This window comes from Leptonychotes weddellii, chromosome 1, assembly GCF_054177405.1.
Source record: "Leptonychotes weddellii isolate Sample4059 chromosome 1, ASM5417740v2, whole genome shotgun sequence".
Classification (NCBI taxonomy): Eukaryota; Metazoa; Chordata; class Mammalia; order Carnivora; family Phocidae; genus Leptonychotes; species Leptonychotes weddellii.
Window position 1 is genome coordinate 72,223,790 of NC_138369.1, and position 16,554 is coordinate 72,240,343.

General features: G+C 40.2%; 1 protein-coding gene across 8 annotated transcripts in view; it reads left to right on the plus strand.

Annotated features, from left to right (window-relative positions):
- SATB1 (SATB homeobox 1) overlaps positions 1-16,554 on the plus strand; it is a 98,923-nt gene that overhangs the window by 14,858 nt on the left and 67,511 nt on the right. For 4 of the 8 annotated variants that reach the window (XM_081825864.1, XM_081825859.1, XM_081825872.1 and 1 more), the window contains 4 exons: positions 9,730-9,964; positions 13,661-13,837; positions 14,606-14,732; positions 15,505-15,628. In XM_081825864.1, the coding sequence (XP_081681990.1) occupies positions 9,754-9,964; positions 13,661-13,837; positions 14,606-14,732; positions 15,505-15,628 (639 nt within the window). In that variant the 5' untranslated portion in view covers positions 9,730-9,753. Of the gene's footprint in view, positions 1-5,299; positions 7,034-8,473; positions 8,514-9,729; positions 9,965-13,660; positions 13,838-14,605; positions 14,733-15,504; positions 15,629-16,554 lie in introns of those variants that run through there. The other 4 variants (XM_081825878.1, XM_081825884.1, XM_081825854.1 and 1 more) reach the window with 3 other exon arrangements.

Sequence of the window (16,554 nt, forward strand, 5' to 3'; positions counted from 1 at the left end):
TGGAACAACCCCCCCCCCCCCCCGCCCCTATTTGAGTAGGTACTTACTTTAAAGCTTCCAAAAGAGCCTTTTCTAATGGCAACTATTCTTATTTAATTCAGGGGTGGGAGTGAGGGTGGGAAATGACCCTGTGGTTTTTAACTTCACCTATGAGCTATTTAAATGTTTATGGAAAGCAGCATTTGGGGTAAATGCATATAATTCCAAATGTACAATAGGACCCTTTCAAATACAGACATGTCTAGAAAGTTGTCTTAAATTTGTGTGCGGCAGCACACAAGCCTCATTCCATGCAACTTTACAGATCTATGGGCTAATTCTAAAATGGAAAATGATTTCAATTTGGACATCATTAGAATGTCTGAAAGCCATTCAGCACCTCTAAGACTCTTCCTGGCTATGTCCTGGATTTACATAAGTTGTCTTTTATAGAAGTTCGCTAGATAAGTGCTGTCCAGTAGAACTTCCTGCAGTGGTGGAGGTGTTCTGTAATCTACATTGTCCAACACAATGGCCACTAGCCACATGAGGCTATTGAACATATGAATCATGACTGAGGAACTAAGTTGTAAATTTTATTTTATTTCAGTGAATTCAAATTTAAATGTTAAAATCACCTTTCTTCGGGGGTTACCGCCTCCTCACTCCTGCAAACTCTAAAAGGAATTATTGCATTTAGCAGTGGAGGCTGGTTGCAAGGGACACCATGAGCTTTTTGCTCACATTTATTTATTCATAATGTAAATATTGCAAGGATGGTGTATGAATTCCTGGTAACAGGCAGTGAGCAAGACAGTTTCTGCTCTCATAGGGCTTACAGTCTAGTATGTGAAACATTTATTAAGGTAATAATTAGCCAAATTGTTAATTGATTAAGACTGTGATGGGGCGCCTGGGTGGCTCAGTCGGTTAAGCGTCTGCCTTCAGCTCAGGTCATGATCCCAGGGTCCTGGGATCGAGCCCCGCATCAGGCTCCCTGCTCAGCGGGGAGCCTGCTTCTCCTTCTCCTCCCAGCTCGTTTCTCTCTCTAGCTATCTCTGTCTCTCTCTCTCTCTCTCAAGTGAAAAAAAAAAAAAAAAAGACTGTGATGACTGTTACAAAGGAGCAATGCAAGAGGCTATGAGAAATGGGGGCCATTCCTTCTTGTGCGATTAGTCATATTAGCTTAAAGCTAATCAGAGTTCCATTTATTCACTAAGCAAGCATATTACCTTCCCTTTCCCAAGTTCAAGGTTGGACCCAGGGCTCTCAGAGTGGGGCAGCTAACATGTGCCATGCCATGACCTCTAAAGATGTGGGGTCTGTTTGATTGAGCTTCATGCATCCGCATATACTGCAAACTTCTGAACTTGATCAAGTAGATTCTCTCCTAAATTGTGCAGTTGTGATGATGTCAGTCACAGATAAGATGTGAGAAGAAGGGTGCAAATGTTTACAGGATATTGCATTTCCTCTCCAATATATGTTTTGACAAAGTTGTTTGAGTTCCAGCCCCAGCTTTTTCCTCTCTGTTCTTACAAATTTGTATTTGGTCCATTCAAGAAACGATGTGGAAATCAGTCCTGACATTCCAGACAGACAAAATGAGACACATGACAGCGAAACATATGGCTCAAATAGACATCCTTATATGGCCAACACAGACCATATTCCCAGAAATTCATATATGGAAAACACCACCTGCAGCTAAAGCCAAAAAACAAAGAGTTGACACGATAAAAAGAGCAATATGCTACGTAAATTGTGCTGCTCTAAGAGTGTAGAGAGATAGCCAACTGTATTTGAATTTAAAAAGATGCAAAAAACAAAACAAAACATGTCCTTAGAAAGTGCTATGGTGGTAAGCATTGCTTTGCTAACACAGTCACTGGCGGAGTTGCCATATCTTAAAAGCGTTCAAATTCTAAATGCTTTCTCTGTTTATTACAAATGTATGTGCTATTCAGAACTCTGAATGTGTTTTAATGCTTTCGGATATCTGCCTGCATATTTATCTTAATATGGTGCCATCTGAAATATGCAGTAGTCCTTTCATTATTTTTTTTTTAAATCGTGTGTATCTTTTACAGTATTTTATCTTTGCTACCTTTGTGTAGCCAGTTTGAATGCCTTCTCCTGTGATAAAAATTTGGTGCACTCTGTTTTAACTGTTTAACTGTTTAACATGTTAAATAGTTCATGTATTTGACTTGCAATATTTCATATTCCTGAGGTTTTCCATTTTGATAGCTAGATTTGTAAAGTTTATTTTAACTTTTTTTCTATACTTGCTTGCATCTTTATTGCCAAATATAAGATGCCTGTATAGAATAAATTGATGTTTTTCCCCCTCCAACATAATAGTTTATCCTCACATATGCCTAGGAAGGTGGTATTTTCCTAATTATCTTTTTTTCTTCTTTATTTTAACCTGGGTTTACAGTGGCCAATACTCAGGGTACAACAAGTATTCTAAAGAGGGAGATACTATGTAGTAAATAAGTCCATCAATGTACTGTACCACTTGGAGGACATAAACCTCCTTGTGTCATTTCTTATATAGTTTTGAAATAAAGAATGTACTTGAAGGAAAATTAGTATATATATATGTGATTAATATGTACATAATTGTACTATATCGGCATTCTTTATAATAAAGTCATCATTAGATGTCTCTATCCTCATTTATTTTATCATTTTCCAAGGCCATGTCCATCCTTATTACACACTTAGGTTGTGTTTAAGAATTAGCTTGTAATTCCTGGATAATAGGTGCTATTCAAATTTTAAAATTACTATTTAATTCCCATTAGTTATGTCAGTATTGGCCAAGTCATTAGGAGACTAAGGCAATCAGGATCTTTTTGTCTTATATTATTTGTGTAAATGATAGAATAAACATATTTACAATATTTTATTCCATTGTGTTTTAATATTGACATTTTCAGTAGCCCTTTTTAGTCTTCTTTTCTCTGCTCAGGTTCTGTATTATCCAACAACTTTCACTCCCTTTTTTTCTTTTTTTCATATTTCACTTGAGCTGAAGTTGCATGGATAAATTTTGTTTTGTAATCCACTATAGTTTTCCTATTTTCTAAAAATTTTGCTACTATTTGTAAATTTGCACAGCGTGATACTAGAATGCACTGTTCCTACTTGAAAACCAAGCAGGTTCAGGGAAACATGTCAGGCATCACCAGTTTGAAGCAACTCTTAAAATATACATCTTGGAAATTCCTAATTTAACCTGTCATTGCAAAAATCATTGCCATAGAGATTATTGATGATAACTGGTTATCAGTGTTTTTCTTTAAATATCAAATATCTTTCTAAAATAAGCTTAAGTACTTCCATCCACAATACCAATTCGGACACCCGTGCTACATTTTTGCCATGTTTGTATTTTTCCTTATTGATTGTGTTTCTTATACTTGAATTAAAAAATCCTCCTCCATATTTCCCCACGGTTCAGCTTTTAAAAATGTGGTATCATTTGGGCTTTTTGGTAGAGATTGCCTTATATTTTCTTGGTTTTGATGTTGTGTTTTGTGTTTTATTATCACATGTTCTTCCTTTGCTCAAGGCTTGGGTTTATATGTGCCAAGATTCACAGTTGCCTTCCTCGATTTTGACTAACCTTTCCAGTTTGTGGGTGAAACTTGGGTGCCATTAGAGTGATATATTTTCATTGTGTTTCTCCTTAACTTGTTCTCCCCAGGAGGCCATTATTTCCTATACTTTATCTCCTGCTTTACCTTCTGCTTTTCTTAGATTTCTAATGTAAACAGTGTCTCTGAGAGTGTATTGGTAGCTTTAAAGAGCTTAATTTGCATGTTTCCCTCTTATCTCAGTACTTGTGCTAACTTGTTGCTTTTTAATGTGTAACAAAATGTTTATCTGACTGATTTTTCTCTTTTCCCTACTAGTGTATTCTGAAAAATAATTCTTAAAACATTTTTTTGTTTAATGATTAACTGCCTTCAGGCTTCTAAGACGTTAGTATTGAAACCCAAGCGATAAACGCTGCATCTCTGTTTTGAATGAGATTGTAATGTTCTTCACTTTTATAGGAATTGTATTTAATAGATTATCTAAATAAGAGGATCATACTTCTGTGCTAATGACCATTAATCTAACTGGGTAACTTACCCTAGATTACAGAAGTATTTATTGCTACGACAGATGTATTTACCAACCCAAACTTTTCTTTCACCCGGTATAAATTAATTTAGGAATGGTGGCGCGTCTTCTCCTTTGTGATAACAAGTCACATCTCTTTCAAGTGACCCAGATTTTGTTTGACTTGGCCACTATGGGCCACGTATTTCTTCCTCCAGCGTGTTCTATGGCTCAGAAGCGAGAGAGTTTTGAACCTACCCCTGACTAGATACAGAAAGCTCTTACTCATCTTTTTTTTTTTTTTTTTTTTTTTTAAACGTCGGCTCTTAATAGTTCGGGATTCAACCTCCTTTGAGGATAAATATTCGCGAGAGCTTTTCAGGGCTCCCGGCCTTTATTCTTGTGCAATCGTTTCTGTAACCCCCGCGCTTCTCCGGAGATCTACCTCCCGAATGTTCCCTTTGGCCACTTCCTGAAGTCCCCCTACCTCTGTACTCTGTGCTTGTCACCTGCACGCCCGGGCCCTTCTCCCGCGAGGCCAGTGCGCCCTCCCTGCCTGGCTTGCTCCTCGGGTGCCCGCCCGCGACGCTCCCGACGTACTCCTTTCTGTGGCTTTTTCACGCGTGGGTGGTTGGTTAGTTTTCCCCCCTGGCCCTCACCCCCTCCTCTCTGGGACTTTCTCCCCCCCCCGCCCCCCGCCAGTCGCGTCCCTCCTCCCGCCCCGCTCACTCTCGCACACCTGCCCCTGCCGCCCGCACGCCGCGCGCTCCCCTCCCCGCCGAGGCGGCCGCTGCCAGGGAAGCCCCCTCTCCCCTCCCCTCCGCGCCCTCCCCGGCGCGCCTGGCGGCGGCCGGCCCCAACCCTCGCGCGGCGCCCTGTTATTCTCGGTATTGTGTGTAATAAATGTCGGGCCGCCTCACTCTAATCAAGCTCATTACAAATTCTTGCGCGCCCGGGGCCGGAAATCGTGCGCTCCCCCCCCACCCCTTCCCTCACTCATTCACTAGTTACTTGTCTTTTTGCTTTTTAACTCGCCGCCCCCGCCCCCTCCCCCAATCCCGGCCCTCCAGCCCGGGTTTTAATCCCCATCCCTTTTCCGCCTTCTCCTTGCACCCTGCCCCCCCCCGCCGCCTTCCTCCTCCGCTCCGCACCCCCTTCCTCCTCCTCTCCCTCCCCCCTCCTCCTCCGCCGCCGCCGCCGCCACTTTCTCGCTCGCTCCCGCTCCCCGGACGCGGCGGATGAGCCGGCCCCGCTGGGGAAGGGCTCGGGGCGGCGGCGGGCGGCCGGGAGGAGGCTGCGTGCTCGGGGCTGGGGCTGCGAGCGGGGTGATTTTGTATTAAAATGAGGAGGAGGAAGAAGAGGCAGCCACAGCGGCGGCGGCGGCAGCAGCAGCAGCAGCAGCAGGAACAGCGGCGTAGAGGGCTGCAGCCCGGGCGGACGCGCGGAGCCGAGCTGGGCACGGCGGCGGCGGCGACAGCGGCCGGGATGAGTCAACTAATAATTTAATGGGGGCAGAGACGGCAGCGCGGGGGAGAGCGAGCGAGAGCGAGCGAGGGAGAGAGAGAGAGAAGCAGCCCCGTCCGGGGACTCGCGCTCACACGCACGCACACACACACAAACACACACACACACCTCTCCCTGTGCCACCCAGCAACAACCGGCCTCGTCACAACAACAGCAACAGCCGCCCTCTAGCCCGGCCCGAGGACCGAGCATAAAGCCGGGCGACTCCAGAGCTCGCTTCCCACCCCCTCTTGCATTTCGGGAAACTCCTCATCAGTTTTGTTGGGGTTTCTGGGTTTCTTTCCCCCCCAAGTCCCAGTGCCATTGTGGTGCTCGTTGTTTACCTCGGACTCTGGCTGAGTGAGAGCTTGGCGACTTTTTGGGGGGAGGGGGCGGGGAGTTTGTCGCTGCTGAGGCGGTGGAGGTGGCTGGGGGTGCCTTCTGATTCCCTCCTCCTCCCCCCAAACCCTCTTTCTCTCTCCCTACTCACTCGGCTCCCAGGCGCTCGCAGCCCCGCGTCAATGGGCTGGGAGAGGGTCCTCGGGGCTGCTATCAGCGAGGGCCGAATCAAAAGTGGCATTTCAGTGCCTTTCCGGGGCTCTTTCCGCGACCTTCTGCCCCCCACCCTCGCTATCCCCCGGTAGATGCCCTCGTTGGGGGTGCGAGGCTGTGGGAAGAAAGTTTAAGGTTTGTTAATAATTAGTCGCAATTGTTGGGGAGGGGGTGGGGGCGATTGGAAGGGAGGTGAGGTGGCCTTCCCCTCTCTGCGTTCTCCGGGGTTGTTAGAGAATAATATTGCAAGTGACAGCCAGAAGTAGACTTTCTGTCCTCACACCGAAGAACCCGAGCGAGCAGGAGGGAGGGAGGGAAGCGAGGGGACCTTTTTTCCTTTCTAGAGACCTTGTCCGCAGTGATTTTTTTTTTTTCTCTTTTTAAGAGAATCCTCAGTCACCACCTCGCCTCCCCAGCACCACCACAGTGTACAGCTCATAACGGGTTTTGCTTTGTTTTTACGATTTTTCCCCCAACGAATCACTTGTCAGATCAATTTTATCTTCTCCCTCCTCCCTACTTCCCACTCTCCCCTCCTCCCCCATCGAAAACCCCGTTCTCTGAGGTTAGACATTTTACAAACCATATATGTTGTTTTTCGAATTGTGATTTTTTTTTTTTTTTTAAACCCTTCTCCCATGGCTACTCTTCTAGACGTTTACTTCTGCCCTTCCCCCGCTTAGGGGGGCGGGGGTAGGGGAAGAGAAAATAATACAATTTCAGGGGAAGTCGCCTTCAGGTCTGCTGCTTTTTTTTTTTTTTTAATTAAAAAAAAAAAAGGACATAGAAAACATCAGTCTTGAACTTCTCTTCAAGAACCCGGGCTGCAAAGGAAATCTCCTTTGTTTTTGTTATTTATATGCTGTCAAGTTTTGAAGTGGTGAGTTTCAGGTCGGTTTTGCTAATTTCACTCAGTAAAACTGCAGTGTTTCTGTTTCTAGATAGTACTTTGCTTCTTTGTCTCTTTAAAAGGTCACAGTGAAAGCTTGGCCTGGATCGTGCCGGCCATATGGAATGGATAAGAGCACAATCTCTTAAAATGTGATTATGGGGTTCTTTGGGGGGCGAATGAGGCTATCCAGCAAGGAACTCGTTGAAAAAGATCCCACGTTGCAAAAAATAGGTTGTTGAAACCGGAATTTCGTGTTTTTCTTTTTCTTTTTGGAGGAAGTAATAGCTGTGTCTGATTTCACTGTTTTATTCAGTAATGATCATATATAGACTTGGTTTATGGACAGGGAAATGGGATTTTGAGAAAGTAGCCTGCATTCTGTGTGCCAACCAGACGTTACACTAAAATGCATTTTAAAATGTGTAACTCAAAAGAAACTCTTCAGCCTGGCATCTGTTGAGACCGTAGTTAGTTCCCGTGCTGTCAGTCCAGCAGGCCCCGTGGAGGCTGCTCTTTCCAATACCATACTGAGGTTTGGTGAACTTTAGCCTTGGGCATAGAGTTTAAATGAGTAAATTGGGTGTTTTATGTGCATGTAATTTCGCTTTATAATGTAAAGCTTTTTACAAGATGACTGAGTGTTTAATAGACTCTTATAGGTGGGTATTGGAAGGATAATTTTGCATGACCTATATGATGTTTTGATTGTCAATACATTAACTAAATTATAATCTATCACTTTCATTTGCTGTAGAGCTTATAATGCTGTTAAGCCTCATGACTACTTAATATGTTTTGTAGCATTAACTTTGATGCTGTTGCCTATTCCCCTCCCCTTTTTTTCCCCTCAAATTGCCCCACGGGTTAAGTATTTTCTTTTCAAATCATATGTTTTAAAATTCATCTTCTGCTCTAGGGTAAGGCAACCAATTTCAAAAAAAGCAGCTCTGTATTATAATCCACATAAAACATTATAACCAGTGTTTTGAATAAGTTAATAATCATTGCTCTCTAATTTTGGCTTTAGACTGTAGTTTAATATAATGGAAAAGAGTAATCTTGATAAAAAGTGGTTAAAAGAGGCACATTTATTGTTAATGAACCTCATAACCAAAAACAGATGGGACCTCGATCAACGGTAAACCTTTAGTTCTCAGCGTGCCACCCTAGAGTACAAGGATAAATAGCCATTATTTCTCAAACTTTATAGTTCTTCAGTTGGCATTCTTAAGGTTGCTTTTAAACCTACAGATTACCATTGCTCCCCCCACCCCCATTCACCTCTTTTCTTGATTATAATGGACAAAGTAATCTATGGTTAAAGAGGGAAGAAATGCTTACAGAAAGGCCATGCTAATACAAGCTGGCTTTCAACAAACACAAATCTCAATAGCTTCTTTGGTACAATAATTTTTTTTTTTTTTTAAGTACAAGATATGTTGAATTACCAGACAGCTGGAAGAAAATGGTAATTATTATACTCTCATTAGCTTTCCTAAATATGATCCCCTTTCCCTTAGTATTGGTGAGTTCCCACACGTAAAGTACCGTGAAAGTTTATAATTCTGCTAAACCTGTTCTTATCAGTTCAATTAAAACTGCATTTTAGAAGTGACTTTGATATTGTACTAATTGCTTTATTATAAACAGTATGAAAATTGATGTCCAATGTATAATATAACTGAAAACAATTATCTGCTATGTTTTTTCTGGAGTCAATTAAGATGTTGACTTCATTGCGTACCAAGATTATTTTTAAATGCTGGTGACTGTGTTTTACCAAAATCATCAAGATTTTTTTAAAAAGTGAGTTTGGTACTTCAATCTGATATGTATATCACAAAGTATTTTCAAGGTTTTTGCTATTTAAATTAACAGCATTCTATTATTAAGGGACACCTAAATATTAATGCTACAACACATAAGTTGTAATGCTTAAGCACCTGGGGTATTTAAAGAAATCCTCCATTTCTTTCCATTTCCTTAAGGGTGATGTGATCCAATCACATGTTTGAGCCAGGACTTGACTAGATTTTTAACAGGTCACCTAATTCTTGAAACTTTAACAGTAGAAAACTTTTTCTGTGAATTAACCTGTAAAGCCAATGAGTTTAAAAAGCAGATATTTGCTACCTTCTTTTGAGGTGGTATATATATATTTTTTTCCTCATAAAAATTAAACTGTGTAAAAATGTAAACATGTACATCAGATTTAATTAATATTTTGGACTGTGATAGTCTTTCCATTCTTGATTAAAGTGTTACTATTATGTTCGTAATAAGTTTCTAATTTTTAAAAATTGGGACTACATAAATATGTTGTTTTCTTTTTAGCTATACTTGTGGTAATTCTTGTTCTAAAAGTAAGCCCATTTCCCCCAACTTAGTTTTGTTGGTAGGTGACAAGTTACCTTTTTATTCTAATATGTGTAGCTACAGTTTCCACAAATTATTCTGTTAACTTGAATGGAAATGTAATACTGTTACCTAAAAATACAGTAACATCCGCAGTATATTATTTACCTAGTTAAGCAATTTTACAAGTATGTTGTATTTGTGGAGAGAAATAGCTAGGGATAAAATATTTATTCGGTGTATCATATATATATAAGAGAGGGTGGGGGAGAGAGAGAGAGAGAGACCCCCATCTAATTATAATGTGTCTTCTTTTTAAATTCTGGCAGGTGATCTTTAGAGGGTAACTGAGTATGGATCATTTGAACGAGGCAACTCAGGGGAAAGAACATTCAGAAATGTCTAACAATGTGAGCGATCCGAAGGGTCCACCAGCCAAGATTGCCCGCCTGGAGCAGAACGGGAGCCCACTAGGAAGAGGAAGACTTGGGAGTACAGGTGCAAAAATGCAGGGAGTGCCTTTAAAACACTCGGGCCATCTGATGAAAACCAACCTTAGGAAAGGTAAATACTTTTCAAGCCAAATCCTGGAAAGCTGCAAGCCCTAGTGTCTACTCAAGTCCACTTTGTGTGGGGGTGGAGAGGCAGAACATGTCTTTGTATGTTCTTTTCCTTGATTCTCTTTCTGATGTGAAATTAGTTACATTCCACGCTGCCGTGTCAGTCATGTTTGGAAGTTGTAGGCTCTGTGCTTGACTGGAGCACCTTACCCTACTATAGAGTGGAATCGTTGGGTGTTTGGATGAGAAGGACTGAGTTAAATGTAACGGCCTTCGTTACACAAGGCTTCCACTGACAAGGTGTTATTGTAGTAGGGGATGTGTAGGTGGCTGTTACTTAAACTAACCCCGATTAAGAATAAGACACTTAGATTGTTTGAGGACTGTCTTGGGTTTTTTCAGAGGATTACTAGCTATAAGTCATTTTCAGAGATAATGGGAATCTTACGTGATATGATGTAAAAGTTTTGCGATGTCATTTTTTTTGGTGGCTTGTTTTCTTAAGAGCAAATTTATTATTTAGCAGTGAAAAACCTGATGATTCTAGTTTTTTATTTTTGCTATGGTTGAATATTTTTTGATAAAGGAAGGGCAGACTTAAGCAAGTTTATAAAGGGAGGATATGTAACTGTGTGACTCCTTTCTACCAATTTTATATTAAATTGATGAAGTTTAACAACTTTGTGTTCAGCACTGCTATTTATGTAGATCAGTGCCTATGCTGGGTATAACGTGTGTGTCTCATAATGGTCTTTATTTTGTCTCTGAATAACTGTGTTTAGGATTCAGATTTTTCCTTACATTTGCTAAGCGAAGGATAAAAATGCCATCTTTTAGCAACCAAGAATATTAAGTAGATAAAGTTAGAAGGCAGAGGAATTTCATTGTGTTTGATGCATAACATTTATCATACAATCATTTATTTTTTTCTTGGTTTGGCGAAAACAAAGAATATATTGATCCTGAAATGAACAGACACAGCAGTCCGTATTGTTAGATCTTTATCTATTAAAAATGGAAAAACAGCACTTCAGCAAATTCTTTGGCCTCTACTCATGATTACCCTATTTATTGATTGTTTGCCAAGAATGTATGCATCTTAAGAAAGCCAGGGTAAGAGCATTAAAAATATAATTTATTACGGCTTTTGAAACTGAGTGCATTAATATTGTACTGTGAAGCACTGGGGCTCTATAAAAAAGACTTTCTGACGCCTGCAAACATATAAGTTCCATAAATTCCTAAATAGGAGATTTCAGCTGTCTCTGGTATTATGTGATATTTGCACAGCAAACTTTAATGCCAGGACAGTTTTAGACAAGGATTCTACAGACTTCACTGCTCCTTATGGCAGACGTGCTGTTTACACAGGCTCATAAACCTTCAGCAAAAGCTTCTAAGACTGCCTCCAGGTTTAAATCATGTGGTATTTTTAGCATTCAGCAGTGACCAGTGCACTCCCCTTTTAATGCTGGAAGGTTATGAAGTTGCTGTAGTTGGAAGTCTCGCCAAACACTAGCACAAATAATCAGACAGTTCAGAGAAGGCTCCTGTTCAGCATTACTCCAGTATCAGGAAGGCAAGGGTGACAAGTTTGCTAGAAGGTTTAGCAGCTAGATTTGTCATTAAATGATTCTCTTGTCACTTTCTCAATAGCCACCTTAATTGTCTATAGGGTATCTCTAAATAAAGTCTGAAGTAAATCCAGTATGTTTCGACAGTTTTGCAAAACCTATAGTTATTTTCATAGGTCTAAGGAACATATAGTACAACACGTCTGTATCATTCTGTAAGAGGAAAAATCAATGCGTATGTTTTTGTTGTACTAACCCAACTCTTTGAAGCCATCAGAACAGGGGGAGGAGAAACCAAAGTACAGTAATTTCACTTCCTGCTCAAATTTTTTTTTTTTTAAACATTGCTTTCATAGTGACTTATTTTAAAAATTTAGTTTAATTGTAGAAGGTTCTCAGCTTGCTTCAGACAACAAAATTACTAAAGCTTTTTGGTGGTGGTGGTGGTGGTGTGTGTGTGTGTGTGTTTTAATCTTATTTTTCATGTGCATGGTTTCTGTTTGACAGGTGCTAGATAAAAATTGTGGTTGAGATGAGAAAGCGCTACTTAAGAAAAAGAGGTTGGGTGTTTTTGTTTATTTGTTTAGGAAATTTTGCCAAAGTACCTTCAAGCCAAGGAAGAAATCACCAGTTTGCATGTTGCTATTTTTGCTGTGGTCTTCCCAAGTCTTCTTCTGATCCCTGACAGGTTCTCTCTCTGGTATAAAACAGATGAATGAATGACAAGAATATTGGCAAGCTCTGCGGCTTGTTTTTCATGCCTAGCCTGTTGGGTACCTCCGAATGAGTTTGTGAGCTTTTCTAAGTAAACCTAAAGGGGTTTATTTGTCAGAGCTAGAATCTCTAGTGAACAGTTCACGAAGGCTTTGGTGAGGATGCACATGTAAAAAAATGTAGCTGTTTTACTGCTGGCTTTTGTTCAGCATAAACAAGAAAATAGAGCCTTTTTAAAGGGCATCTCTAGTGTCAGGAGGAAATCCTGATTTTGAGCTCTGGTTGGTATGCACTAGAAATCTCCAGAAGTTGGTAGGATTCTGTGAGTCCAGAGGGCAGAGACTTATAGAGGCATTAATGTTATAGGACTAATTGGGGATCCTGGGTGCCCTGTTAAAGTAACCCTTGTCATCATTTATGCTAAAGATGATACCCTCCTGGCAGTTTGCCACAGTACAGTTCAGATGCATCTGCTTTTAACCCTTTTCCGTATATCACTGGGAGTCTGACAGTGCGCTGCATAAACACCTTGAGTACTACAGCATTCCATGATTTCAATTTCTAGAAGCCTCTTTTCTAACGGTGGTGTAGCCTGTGCTTATTAATCATCTGGCTACTGAGTTACTACATTGGATTAAAGTAAATAAAGAACACATCAAATCTATGCAGATTCCTTTATCCTCGTATGTCCTTCTGAGGCCACTTTCCTTTTCTCTCTCTCATAACATGCAACAAAGATTGTTCATTTTCAAGACCTATGGTTGCTGTGGTATCTTTTTAGTCAGGTAGATTAAATCAGTGGCCATAGAAATAAATCTTATTTACATTATGCACATATTGAAATCATGTATTTTGAGCATCAGTTTGGTTAAGTTTTGTGTTTCTTTTATGGAACTGTTAAGTAAAGGTCTTCAAAAAGGAAGAAAATGCTAAAAATGTTAGAGTCAAAGATAATTTGGACACAAACAGGAGAAGTTTAATGTTAACAAAAGCATGTAGAAAGCATGAAGGTGGGTAACTATAGTGAGTTACATTTGCACCCTGTATACCACTCACAGCAGATCAGACAAGACACTTCTCTCTCATCAGCATTATTATTTGATCAAAAAGGTAATTCTGCATTAACTGATTTTGGAAAATGTACTGCTAATATTAAAGCAGAGCCCAAGTTACCTTAGGACCAAGTTCACATTCTATTTAAATAGAATCTCTTACAACTTTAAACAATAAAAGAGTGTGTATATGTTTGTGTGTGCATGCTTGTATTTCTGTGCCCTGTCTGCCTTGGAAACACAGTCTCCCCTTCTCTCACTGTTGGGAAGATTTATTTTCATGGTTTAGTTTTTCCTCCCCCCAGATTGTATTTCTGAAGATTGTTGGTTTGCGTCTCTTTTTCTCTGTCTCTTTGATAGGAACCATGCTACCAGTTTTCTGCGTGGTGGAACATTATGAAAACGCCATTGAATATGATTGCAAGGAGGAGCATGCGGAGTTTGTGTTGGTGAGAAAGGATATGCTTTTCAACCAGCTGATAGAAATGGCATTGCTGTCTCTGGGTTATTCGCATAGCTCTGCTGCCCAGGCCAAAGGTAAATAATGCATACGTGGGGTTGGAAAAATTGCTTGGCATCCTTTGTTTACTTTGCAGAGAAAGCACTGAATATTTTTATTCAAAGAACTGTAGCCTGTGTGTTACATTGGTTCCTTATAGACTGTGGGTTTAAAAAATTGGCTTAATTCAGTTTGGTTTAGTTAACACACATTTTGCTCGTGTGGAATGTCGAGGTAGATTTTTTTTTTAAATTACTTCAGCTGAATCATTAGTATGCTTATTGACCTTAATAATCTGCTCCACTGAGGACCCACAAGGAAGTGAGGAGCGTATTTGAGCAGATGGACTGTTGAGAGTCAATTTGCATTTATGACTGAATATCTAGTTCTGTTTCTTTTATTCTGTTTCTGATGGTTTTATGGGCTGTAAAGTATTTTTCAGTGCTGATTCCCATTGCAATAGAGAATCTTATCTAAATCGTAAAGCCATTTAGAACTGGTTCAGCTATGTCTTATTGGAACTTCCTGTAAGTTAGGAAAATGTGGCCTATGCATAGGTTTTATTGATGGGGTTTTATTTCCAAAATAATAAACAACCCTACAGTCATTTACATAATTTCACAATTTGGAAAGCTAAGCTGTGAATATTTTCATTGACCTGCCTTTTAGAGGGAAGGGAATCATTCAAACAGAAATAACAATATTGCTTGTGGTGGGGGCAATGAAAAAAACCACCACCACCTTCTACTAGAAATATTATCTGAAAGGTAAAATATTTAGTGACATATTCTCTTTATCTGGAATAGGGCTAATCCAGGTTGGAAAGTGGAATCCAGTTCCACTGTCTTATGTGACAGATGCCCCTGATGCTACGGTAGCAGATATGCTTCAAGACGTGTATCATGTGGTCACATTGAAAATTCAGTTACACAGGTGAGTCAGGACAGCAGTTCTAGGGCAAAACGTTCTATGTGCCTGATCTTTTGAAATAAAGTGTCTCTGGTCAGCCTTTGATTTTTATTTACTCTGTGTTTCAGAAAGGTTAATCCAAACTGATTTTATTACTTTACTCTTTCTGCTTTATTTTTCTAACTTCAGTGTATATTTAAAAGCAGCCTCCCTCTACTACCCCCCCCCCCACCAAATTTGTAGGTTTTGTGCAGGATATCAAAAGACAAGACTTTTTATATTTAGTCAATTAAATGATGCATTACAAGAAGGCATTTTACATAAAGTTTACTTAAGAGAAAAATATTTTTGCATATCATGAACAGTGCCATCTGTGTACATTTTGTGAAAGAGTGCCTTATTCACTCTTGCCGCGATCTTATTTATTTATATTTTTTTACCATTTTAATTCGTATGAACAGAGTCATGAAAGGAAAACGGTTAATACGTTAATGCTTTTCACGATGGCTCGTGAGAAAGCAGTACACCTTAAATTGTCTTCCCAAGCGCATCAGAGCAGGAAGGTAGAAGTAACATGAAAAAATAGCCACCACAGGCAGCTGATGTATAATTCATGCATCGATACAGCAGATGTGTTGTATAAAGTAATTAACTAATCGGAACAATCAGGAGACCGAGAGCAATCTCCAGATGCATCTGTTTGATGCGCAAAATGAAATCTGTCTGTCTTAAAGGAATGTTCTGCAGCGGGATGCAATCTTGTAATAATCCCCTTTCTAATCTATGTCTCAAATAGTTGCCCCAAACTAGAAGACTTGCCTCCCGAACAATGGTCGCACACCACAGTAAGGAATGCTCTGAAGGACTTACTGAAAGATATGAATCAGAGTTCGTTGGCCAAGGAGTGCCCCCTTTCACAGGTACTTAGCATAGCATGTAATAAATAATAAGCCATCATGGGCAGCCCTGATTTGAGGTTTGATGGGGCTCCATAGTCTAAAGCAACTGGTATCTGAAGCAAGACTGTCAAAATTGCAGAGTGTCTTGACCACTGGTGACTTTAAACAGTATGCCTGATTTATTCTGAACAGAGCGTTTACACTTTCTCTCCCTTGGGGAAAAGAGCAAAGGAAAAACAGTTCAGCAGAAGACTGTGCTAGCTTGTTTTGAGATTCCTCTTCTGAGTGCTCTGATCATGGAAGCCGCATTCTCCTGAGTGCCCTAATTTGAGAAAGAGTAAAGGTGGTATAACTTTCAGGAGCCTTTGGTGAGTGGGAATGTCAGTGAGAGTGTTAATATAAAACTTTGCCATGCTACCTGAACAAAATGAGAGTACGGCTTTGGGATATTTTGTTCATTGCAAAAAGGGGGAGAAAAGCATTTAGTATAAGCAATTATAAAAATAAGAAGTTTCTTCCCTGTAACTAAAGATTGAGTAGTTACTTTTGGGGGGATTTTGTCAACAGTTTTGTGCCATTGGTTTACTTCTTTTGTTTTGTCTCTTGGTGGAATCTTTTTTTTTTTTTCTCTGAGATTCCTGTCCTATCATCAGAGATTCTTGAAGTGAGACAAAGATTTATTACTATTGTACTTGATATTTTAGAATGAATTTTGGTGAAGCGTAACTAAAACTCTTGATAGAGACTGCCCCTGTCTCTAAATTTAAAACCAAACATCATTTTCGATAATGCTCAGCTGACTTCACATAGAAAAGGGTGCTGTGAACCTGCTCTTAATGGGCTGCTGTGTAGTCACTACATAATTGTGTTAGAATGCCATCCCTCAGTGTCAAACCCAATGTGAGGTCATCCCATGTTATAGTATAATTCAAGTACGATCTAACTGG